The 12,029-nt window shown below is 34.2% G+C and overlaps 1 protein-coding gene across 1 annotated transcript; it reads left to right on the forward strand.

Moving 5' to 3' along the window:
- The first annotated feature begins 218 nt into the window (after positions 1 to 218).
- Positions 219 to 7,302, forward strand: LOC140054137 (tumor necrosis factor alpha-induced protein 3-like). Its single transcript, XM_072099021.1, has 6 exons — positions 219 to 302; positions 1,191 to 1,545; positions 1,968 to 2,164; positions 2,869 to 4,903; positions 5,131 to 5,181; positions 5,579 to 7,302. Exons 2-6 carry the CDS (start codon positions 1,209 to 1,211, stop codon positions 5,995 to 5,997), a joined length of 3,039 nt encoding a protein of 1,012 aa, XP_071955122.1. The 5' UTR covers positions 219 to 302; positions 1,191 to 1,208; the 3' UTR covers positions 5,998 to 7,302.
- Positions 7,303 to 12,029: the final 4,727 nt, after the last annotated feature.

Here is a 12,029-nt window from a genome sequence, read left to right on the forward strand (position 1 = left end):
AAGGTTTTATAATTAGTAAATACACAATCTAAAAATGAAAATAAAACATTACTTTTGAAATAAGAATTATTGATTGAGATTTTATTTACATAATAGTAAAGTTTAGACTTCTGCATTTAGTCACGATTCGTCCATTATAACGGGGATTTCCCTTACAAATAATTATTTATAAAGACTTTGGAAATTTTGTCAATCTAAAATTAGGGTTTTCAAGCGTCATTTGAAATAACTGTAGTCAAAGAAGGATGTGATTCGATTTTACCTATAATATAAAATTGCTGAATATACAGTATATTATTTGTGTAAGTTTATTATTGTGTTATTTTTTGTAACCATTTTTTAGTCGATTAGCTAGCTAGGCCCAAAATCTTGGCAACGACACAAAATAGTCTTTGTTGACTACACAGTATCGAAGCCTTTTTTGTATGTCACGTCACGAATATAAATGGTGGATGTGGCAGTTTGAACAGGCGGAAGTATTTGCATATTAAATGTACTTTGACCTCAGGAAAGTTTCAGATCCTTCCTGATCATGAGTCAATCATTACACAAGTTACTTTATATTTACATTCCATTAACACAATTTAGTTTACACAACCATATTTCACATAATAGTACTCTGAGATGGAAAATAAACAGATATTATTTATTTTACAGATCATTTTTTTTGGAAATTAGTACTGCGTTATTTTTAGCAGTATCGAGCCAAATGAAAGAATAAATACAACTCTATCCTTCAAATTCCTACCACAGTATGAAATATTATTACCTAATACTAATGGTTACAGCATTTTATGTAACATTACTAATTACCAGTAAAATCTAGATATATTTTATTTAATAAATTGTAAAAATATTAGACTGAACTCCGTCTCCAGGCCAGATTGAAAGTAGTGCTAGACTGAAACATAATGCTTGATAATTTTATAATTTTAAAATAATTTTATTCATATTTGTATATTTTTTATAATTATACTGACATAGCACAGTGCATCAAATTGTCAAAACAAAAGTAAGCCATCCAAATGCCTAATACTGGACATTTTGTAATAATATAATTATTGTAATCATCTTATTCATTCATTACATTTTACAGTTTATATTCTCAGCCCACCGTTGTTAGGCAGCCAGGTAAGACAATAAAACCTGTAGATGATCTTGATGTGCAGTTGTTTTATTTTTTATTACAGATTTGAGAAAATTCCAAGATGGCTCCAAATGAAAATGGTAAGCAACGTCACGGCAGTCTCGCATCAGGTTTGCCACAACGCATAGCGGACAGTGATCCGGCCGTCAAAGAAAAGATCCGGCAGAAGGTAAAGAGCGATATTTTTGTGAATCCAGAACCGCTGAAGCCAATGTTGTTCTTCAACATGTCCATTTTTTCTTTCTTGCTACCTGAGCATTGGGGGTTTCAGCCAGCAGACTTTATGAACAGCCTCTATATGAGTCTTTTAGATCTCAACATAATGAAGGCGTTTGAGACCAAGGGAATCATCAATTGGAACAACACTTTCACAAAACTCTATCCTTTGAAAACTACAGGTTTGTGCTTTTCACTTAAATAATTACAACGCTAAAAAAGAAGTCATGAAAAACAAAAAAAATGAAGATAAAATTGGAAAATACAGTCAACTGGCCATTTGTTACTTTTTATGAAATTTATTGAAGATAGGTGTGTGGGATAACACTCAAGCACAGGATTACATTCTTGAAATTATATAATTTGAATCCTATTCCTGGTTTGTTTAAATTTGTTTTGTAATTTTACTGTTGTGTACTGGGCCCTCTGGGAGAAAAGTTTTTTTACTTTTACTGAAGAGGTCACCCAGTATAAAGAACAAATAAATAAATAATTATTAATAGAAGTGCAAAAAGAAAATTCACTCATAAACTCTTTCAGTTAGTGATATTGTTTAAAAGCAAATTTCTTGTTTAACCATCATTTTGTTATATCATATTTGAAGGTGATGGTAACTGCTTGTTGCATGCCATCTCCCTCTTCCTGTGGGGAATTGAGGATCTTGATCTACAGATGCGTAGAGTACTCTATCAAGATCTATTCAAGGACAACGGAGTTAAGAAGTATAAACAAAGATGGCAACTTAGAAGAACAGCGTTTGATGAAACATTACCCTCTGGTGGCTTGCGTTACGACACGATGGTTAGTTGTATGGTCATATTCAGTGGCGTCATGGCTACCATCTGCTAGTAGAACAATATATTACCTTTACCTGCTTTATTTATAACAACCCTTGTGTGTCATACAGTAAAGCTCTGTCTAACAGTATCAGACTGTGATGTGTCCAAATAGGGGAGTGATATATCATCATGTTTTATGTCATGACTCATATATTAACTTTATTTATAACAAAACCTGTGTGTCATACAGTAAAGCTCTGTCTAACAGTATCAGACTGTGATGTGTCCAAATAGGAGAGTGATATATCATCATGTTTTATGTCATATATTTACTTTATTTATAACAAAACTTGTGTGTCATGCAGTAAAGCTCTGTCTAACAGTATCAGACTGTGATGTGTCCAAATATGGGAGTGATATATCATCATGTTTTATGTCATGACTCATATATTAACTTTATTTATAACAACCCTTGTGTGTCATACAGTAAAGCTCTGTCTAACAGTATCAGACTGTGATGTGTCCAAATATGGTAGTGATATGACATCATGACAGAGCTTTAGACATGAATAAAATTGCACAAAACCAAAGCAGAGCAAAGTGTATTATTTTTATAATACTTTACCATAGAAACACACCTTGTACATTTATCAATTTTACAAGTAAATTTTAATACCAAATTTCAATATAATTTAATTGTTGAATCCTATTTTTTTATGAATCTAGAACTGGGATGATGAATGGAAGTTAGTCATTCGTAATTCATCCCCAGAACCAAATCCAGAGGGCCAACATATGTTACCGTTTCACTCTCTGGAAGAAATCCACATATTTATTATGGCAAATATTCTGAGAAGACCGATTATTGTTCTGGCTGACACAATGTTTCGGGATCACAGAGGGCAGTCTCTCCAGCCACAGAACGTTACAGGAATATACCTACCAGTACTTTCAAAAAGCAAAGATTGTTGTACTTTACCAATTATTCTAGGTTACCATGGAAACCACTTTGTACCGTTAGTGGGTAAAAAACTTCTACCAGATGAACATTTAGAAATGGCTTTACCGCTTTGTACTAAAGATATTGAAGCCTTTCCGGTACACTTTCTGCTTCCGGACGAAGAAGCAACAAAGTTTAGTCTGTTGGAATCATATTTGAGTCAGAAAGCACTACCACAATCTGGGATTGCTGACACAATGGTCGGTATACAAGTAACCATACTCGGTGATAAACAGTTTAATGAATCTGTTAATATTATGGAAACGTACTTCAGGTTAGCAGAAAAGAATTACCGAACAGGATCGATGTTCACTCCGCAAAAAAAAGTAGAAACAAGAACTGAATCTGGAAAAGCAGGTGTCAAGATCTGTTGTATGTGTAATAAGAGTCCAGCTGACGGTGAAAATGATGTGTGCAAAGAGTGCTTAGTGACCACTTGTACGAGTTTTCATCCTTCTGCCTCAGCTCCGCCAGTGAGTATGCCAATTGATAGATTCAATGATATGACATTGGAAGAAAATGGAGGAAAGGATCCTCATGAATCAGTATATAGAGGACAACCTCTACTACCATCAGCATCAAATTTTGACAACAATGCTCAACAATGCTACTCCATTTGCGTTGACAAGCCTTGCAAAACTCCTGGATGCCAATTTTACTGTTCATCTAAGCTACCTGGTGATTACTGTCACACATGTGGCTTCAACGCACCAATGGGACAGCAGCATAACCCAATGGGACAGCAGCATAGCCCAATGGGACAACAGCATAGCTCAATTGAGAAATGCAGAACAACTGGTTGTTCTAATCTAGCTAATTTTGACCGACAAGGTCTTTGTGATCTCTGCTCTGAAACACAGCAATATAAGAAGCCAAGTCGTCCACAAGTAGTTGGATATGATCTACCTTCTCCGCCACTACCTACAGCCTCTGGATTCCCATCTTCATACAAAGAAAGGTCAAATGCTCCAATTGACCCAAGCGGTTTAGATAGCTTGCAGATCTTACAATCATCTACCGGAACTAAGAAGTGCCTTGAAAGAACTTGCAAGCTAACCGGTCAGGAAGCCTTTCAGGGTTTCTGCCAGAGATGCTATCATAAAAATGTCGATATAAAGAAACGTGTTGAGAGTGTTCCACAACAGAGGATACTAACTAGTACTCTGAAGCAAGGTTCGATGGTACCAATGTACTCGGCGGTTAGCAGCGTGGAAGTGTGCAGAACAAAGAATTGTAACTTGTTTGGTACCAAAGAGCAAAATGGTTATTGCACCAAGTGTTTGGGAGACGTGTTGATGAAAGAAAGTAATAAATGTAAAAACCACTGGTGTGGTGGACAAACCTTTCACGACGGCTACTGCAAAGAATGCTTTGAGCATACTCCTAGACTAGGGGGAGAAAACCTGTCTTCAAACGTCACCTGTGGTCAGGCAATTTCTTTACCAAATCTTTGCATAACTAATGGATGCCAAGGTGTCATCGTAACACTAGGTGATGGAAAACATTGTCACGGTTGTCACAAAGAAAAAAATGACACTGTTCAACCAATGATGAAGTGCGTCTATCCAAAATGTAATGAAATGACGCCCAGAGATCAACCAATATGTATAAATTGTCAGGACATCTTAGATGCTAACAAGCCAAAAGATGTCGTTGCTACAGAAACACCAGCGCCCACTACAGCCTTAAAACTGGCATGCAGTATTTGTCGTAATAGCTTTGCAGGAAGTGATGGCATTTGCAACATATGTAGACCTTATAGTAAGTTATTATTTTTACTAAAATTCAAAATTATGTTTTGTTTTCCTTATTTTTGTAATTCACGAAAATGGAGGTAACTGACAATTACCAGTTGCGCAATGTAATATATGTATACTGAAGAAGAAGAACAAAAAAAAAAAGGACTTCAAAAGAGTCTTTCTATGTACAGCATTATTTAGATACAGTGTTTTGAATTACTAAGCTCTAAATATTATATTTGTTTATAGAAAAGAATGGTGGAAATGCCACTAATGAAGGTACTCGTTGCAAGAGTCCAGGTATGTTATGGATTGTTGGCTAAACTCTTCTAAGTTTACAGGACCTATTTTAACAATGTTCACAATTAGAAAGCTACATCTGACACTATATTATTTTTTACCATTTATGTTAGACAGGTATAAAAGACTGCTTAATGATATATATAACACTAAATACATTGTTTATTGTCATGACCCCTCACTTCACATGTCTTTCCTAATATGCTTTATAAAGTGTGGCATACACATTAATGTTACCAACACTTAATAGTAGACATATATTGATTATAAAAATGATAATGTGCTGTTTTCATAACACTTAATTAGACTTTAGACACTAAAGTAAGATAAAGATTGAATACACTGTACGTATATGTTTATTAATTTTATAACTGTATATATATATAATGTCTTGTAGGATGTGATATGTTTGGGACGGCAGAGCATGATTGGTTATGTTCCAAATGCTACTCTAATAAACCAGCAAAACGTGAAAGCCACTCAGCTCCAATCAAATCTTGCATGACAAAAGACGAACCGTATAATCCGAGAAAATGCGTTAATGGCTGCGGAGGATGGGCCAACGTTCAAGTTCTCAACGGCTTGTGTAATGATTGTTATCAGTTGTACAAGACTGATAGACCAGGTAAAGGCTCACAGACGCCCGGGAAGGTCTCGCAGTCCGCAAGAATAGTAAACGATCCGCAAGGATATCAAGCTGAACCAAGGAATCGCAATCGTACGGACGGAAAATGCTTCAACCCAAAATGCACGAATCGTGGAAATCCCAAGTCACATGGCTTCTGTAATTCTTGCTCAAAAAAGTTAGAAGTGTGAAAGAGGCTGCAAGTTGATGTGCACTGAACCATGAAGTCAGAAGGTGTAGGATTCCTCCTCAGAAGACACGGCCGGTTGGAATCCCTGTGGATGATATAATCCAACTGATAGTGGGTACTGTATGTATGTTGATAGCATCAGCTGAATCAAGCATCAGATGAATCAAGCAAATGTACTGTTGAGAGTATGGATGACTATCATAATATACATGTTCTTAAGTTTATCATTAATGAAAAATAATGATAACAAATTACTTAATCATATGATAAGATGCACAATTCAGTACAAGATTTCTACCTTTTCTACTAATATAAAAGATGTAGGCATGGTATCCCCCAAAAAACATGATAAATGAAGATTAATAAAATCACACTTCGAATATGTTAATCTCTTTAAAAAAATGGAAAAAAAATGTTTTCACCCATAAAGATAAATAATCAAAAACCCATTGGCTGGCTGCTAATTTGGTTTAAATTACAGTTTTCATGTAAATAATTTTTTTTTTAAATCCAATTCATTTAAGTGAATAACTAGTATGTGATAATTAAACGGCACATTTAAAAGAAAATTTAAATTTTTCTTTTGGAGAACAATACATATTTAAATTTTACCACTGCTCCTCCTGTATGTTCCTCCTGTTGTAATAGCTCCCTCCTCTTCTGATTTTAACTTTTACCACTGCTCCTCCTGTATGTACCTCCTGTTGTAATAGCTCCCTCCTCTTCTGATTTTAACTTTTACCACTGCTCCTCCTGTATGTTCCTCCTGTTGTAATAGCTCCCTCCTCTTCTGATTTTAACTTTTACCACTGCTCTTCCTGTATGTTCCTCCTGTTGTAATAGCTCCCTCCTCTTCTGATTTTAACTTTTACCACTGCTCTTCCTGTATGTTCCTCCTGTTGTAATAGCTCCCTCCTCTTCTGATTTTAACTTTTACCACTGCTCCTCCTGTATGTACCTCCTGTTGTAATAGCTCCCTCCTCTTCTGATTTTAACTTTTACCACTGCTCCTCCTGTATGTACCTCCTGTTGTAATAGCTCCCTCCTCTTCTGATTTTAACTTTTACCACTGCTCCTCCTGTATGTACCTCCTGTTGTAATAGCTCCCTCCTCTTCTGATTTTAACTTTTACCACTGCTCCTCCTGTATGTACCTCCTGTTGTAATAGCTCCCTCCTCTTCTGATTTTAACTGAGCTTTGTTGATTGTTTGGTTTGATGTGTTTTTATTGTAATTTCATAACAGTCTACATTAAACTTTTGTTTTGTAATATAGGTATGCCTATATCTTTGTTTACTTAGTGCAATGAATCACTCAGAATTATGTTATTATTATTGTATATCATTTATTTCATTTTCATTTCATATTTGTAGAAGGCACCCCAGTGAGTCTAATATCCAATTTTGACATTTCGGTAAATTATAAGTATGCTAACAATAATTTAAACATGTTTTGCGTAATTTGTGTATACTTTTAGTTTATAATAAGTTTCTTCGTATGCATCTTATTGTTGTTTGTGTATTTCAAATCTCATCATAGTCTCAAGAACATAACACAATAGAAAAATTTACGAAATAAACAAGATATTTAGACTTCAAATAAAGTTAAGTGTAGAGGTCTAAAGCTTGGTTCCCACTAGAAAGTAACGCAAAGACGTAAACGCAACGCAAGCGTTTTAACCAATGACAAGCGAAGTTATAGACAGTTAGCAATCACAAGCGAATAAGCCATCGCTTGTGATTGGTCAATACACTTACGTTGCGTTATGTCCTTGCGTTGCGTCGCTAGTGGGAACCACGCCTTTGAGGTCTACAAAAATCGAAAACTCAATTTAAAATAGTTTAATACCAGTGATACTGTAGTATGATTTATTACTATTATTATTGTATTATTGTCTATTATATATTAAACACATTTAAATGTATTGTAATACAATTTAGGAGGCGTACTACTAATTAAAAATTAATATTATCATTAAGGTCCGTGATATGATACGACATTTGATATAAGATTTTGTTTTATAAGATTAATAATAAAGATACAGTGGTCAACATTGCCATTCGATCAACTAAATGATGGTACATGTTTCATACACATTAGGGTACATATTTTATTCAAAAAGATATAACAATTTTTCTTTGGAATGCTGATAATATGATAATACGTTGGAAAAACGCAAATTATTAGTTTTGAATATCGGTAAAAATTACCTTTTTGAATGATTATATTTTATAAAACGAAAATGATCTGTTTAAATTGATATTTTTTTAATTACCTTTATTACTTATTCTGTCATTTACTATAGGTGTTTTGACTATATTGTACTATTTTTAAGTGTTATTTGAATTTATTTAAATGACCTTATTTAAATACGCAGGCTTCCTTTGGTAAGCTGTCTGTTAGAATCAGTGTTAGACATGCTGTGGTCTAATTGCACACGCTATTGATAAAATATGCCATGTACGCAATGTATGTAATTTTGCAAGCATAAAAGACACATTTACTTGGAATAATGCGCTTCAGAATCCCAAAGACCATGTATTGGTGAGTTTATTCATTTGTAGACTTTATAATAATTATTGAAACATTTGATTTTCTTTAATGTTCATATCGAATGAATTAAAACACGAATTACGTTGTATAGGTCTGATTAGTAGATACACTTCTATGTTCAATAATGGGTAACAGACGTTATTGTTGTTCGGTTATAAAATTAAGTTTTATTTTATTCTAGTATTTAGCACGATTGCAAGTCTGACTACAAACAAACTTTGATTGAACTATTATTATTAGTATTACTAAGAAGATATATTTTTTAAACGACAATATAGGCCTAAATGCTAATTTTTGTTTACGTTCGTTTATAAATTGTTATTGCTGATCATTACTGGTTACGCAAATGTTGTTGCATAATAAGAAATGGTATTGAGCAACCCAATTTAGTGTCATCATACGTTTCCGAAACTATTGTTTTAGTTGCATAGTATTAAGTAGGTGTAAATGGGCTCTTAATACAAAATATAATTTAAACTAACTACCAGTACGTAGGACGCCTACTATTTAATAATCTTTTTTTAAAAAACGTTATCGGCAGAATTTATCGTAAAAATTGCACCGTAATAAATTACGTGAAGTGTTTAATTCAATATTTTAGTTTCAATTTATCGTTGTGTTATTATTGTCCATCAAACGATGTGTTCTAACAATACCAATTGATCCTAATTCAAAATAATTTCACCAAATGTTTCGTAAAATATACACTACCGTATAACGGGTTATTAATAATTAAATAATTTACGAAAACGAAATGAAATATATTAACGGAATTAGGCTCTACTAAACGACACTTTTTAAAACAAATTTTCTAAAATCGTAAATCATTCCGGCCCGTGTTCATCCATTTTAGGGTGAAGCACACAAGTTATTCTGTCACATTCTTGTCCAGGCTGCTGTGTTAATAGGCCTATTTGGTGATTTCATCAATCATTTTAAATCATTTTGATAGCAACGAATTATTAATTATTTAGTTCCACACAAAATAGCCCCTGACACCCCGTATCAGGGGGATTACCACCTATCTCGATAGGACAGTGATTAATTCACTATTGGTAATCCTTAGCTACATTGCCTAAAGACATAAAATAAAATAAATAAGGCTTAATGATGAGCTAATAGTAACTAACCCGGCGGTATTGATTAAAACGGTTATTGAAAACGTATTTCTACTCCTATAAAATAATAATTTATCCTTTTTAATTTTATTTCTAAATACATTAAATAGCAAAATTAAGAAGTGTGCAATTATTGCAACAGGATTATTATTATTGCGACAGTGCGATAAACGTGCGAACATTACAAAGTGCGGCGGACACTAGTTGCACTCTCTAAAACGTGGTTCCCACTAGCGACGCGACGCAAGGACGTAACGCAACGCAAGTGAATTGACCAATCACAAGCGATAGCTTATTCGCTTGTGATTGCTAACTGTCTATAACTTCGCTTGTCATTGGTTAAGCGTGGTTCCCACTAGCGACGCAACACAAGGACGTAACGCAACGCAAGTGAATTGACCAATCACAAGCGATGGCTTATTCGCTTGTGATTGCTAAAGCTTGGTTCCCACTAGAACGTAACGCTTGCGTTGCGTTTACGTCCTTGCGTTACGTTCTAGTGGGAACCAAGCTTAACTGTCTATAACTTCGCTTGTCATTGGTAAAGCGTGGTTCCCACTAGCGACGCAACGCAAGGACGTAACGCAACGCAAGTGAATTGACCAATCACAAGCGATGGCTTATTCGCTTGTGATTGCTAACTGTCCATAACTTCGCTTGTCATTGGTTAAAACGCTTGCGTTGCGTTTACGTCCTTGCGTTACGTTCTAGTGGGAACCAAGCTTTAAAACGTTTGCGTTGCGTTTACGTCCTTGCGTTACGTTTTAGTGGGAACCAAGCTTTAAAACGCTTGCGTTGCGTTTACGTCCTTGCGTTACGTTCTAGTGGGAACCAAGCTTTAAGCTTGGTTCCCACAAGCAACGTAACGCAATCTACGCGCGCAACGTAAGAAAATGCTCTTCCAATCACTGTGTTTGACCCCGCCTGCGTGAAATCAAATCTGCGATGTTTGCAGCACTGTTGTGTCGTCGGTTCCCACTTGCTGTGATTACGCAATACAGCACTTTGCGTCAATACGTTGTTGCGTTGCGTTCTAGTGGGAACCACGCTTTAGTATCTAATAGTTTTAAAACATTCCTGATGATCAATTTAGTTTTCACTCCACTCTTGTGTGGGCCTAGTTAATTGTGATGAGGTTGGTTATAAACGGATAAAAAAAACCCCAATAATATGCAATTTAATTCAAACAAACCGAAAACCAAAACAAAGTCTAATTACATGATTATATCCTCGTCAATTCACGTCTGCTCTTTCCCCCGATTGTCCTTGGCATTTTTGCGGGTTGTTTTTCAATGCAATTACTAAATTCGATTTTCCCCTTTTTGGCCTAATTGTATAGTTTCAATTAATAGGCCTATTTTTGTAAATCTTTGTAGGCCTATTTTGTTGTAGGTCTAATCTAAAAAATATGCCGCAATTTGCTACGTTTATATGGTAAATTTTATGAATCCGTATATTATTATATTTATTTGTGTGAATAAAAGAACCAGAATATATATATTTTTATTATAATCAGGTTTTTTAATAGAATAATTAATATTTTATGCATGTGTCAGAGAGAGAGAGATGAAAATGTACATAGCGCCCTCTATTTTGTTGTACTAAGATCTTTGACTATCCTCCAGTTCATACCACTATCTTAGGAATATTCATAAGATTATAGTGAGGAATAAATTAGGACATTATAGCCATCTATTATTCTTGACCAGGTTGTTGATTATTTAGTCCAGTTATATTAATATTTAGGAAATAGGTCGGCCATTCTGTAACATAGTAAAGGTTTACTACTTAGGCAATGTGAAAGCAGTCTACACTATCAAAATTGTGACAAAACAATGTAATGTGTCCATACATGGACATGATGATGTCATATCACAGTTTTGATAGTTTTAATAAAAGAAAAAAAGTTTTTAATAATCTTCACGAAAGAACTTTTATTAATTATCCTCTAGTAAAGTCTAAAACCAACAAAAATTAACATTTATTCCAACAATTAGTGAAAGTTGACTATTAACGAAAGTTAAAATTAAATACATGCTACGTATAATTAACAAGCATATAAAATAGTGGAATTACATTAAAATATAGCCTGATATTTGTGTACTATTATGTATTACATTACGCATTGTGAGGTCATTAACATTCTCAACATTAGACAGTCAAAAATTCTAAGATCATGATTAAATTAAATTACCCAATTCTGATTGTTTAAAGAGTTGAATTGTTTTGCTTATGAAATTTTTAAAGAGTTGCCTATAAAAAAATCTTGAAAACACATATGTACAAAATCAGGTCAATACACAGATAACCTGAACACAATATTCAAACCAGTTTTTATGTGAAATAGTTTTTTCTTTTACATT

This window comes from Antedon mediterranea, chromosome 7 (assembly GCF_964355755.1).
Source record: "Antedon mediterranea chromosome 7, ecAntMedi1.1, whole genome shotgun sequence".
Taxonomy (NCBI): Eukaryota; Metazoa; Echinodermata; class Crinoidea; order Comatulida; family Antedonidae; genus Antedon; species Antedon mediterranea.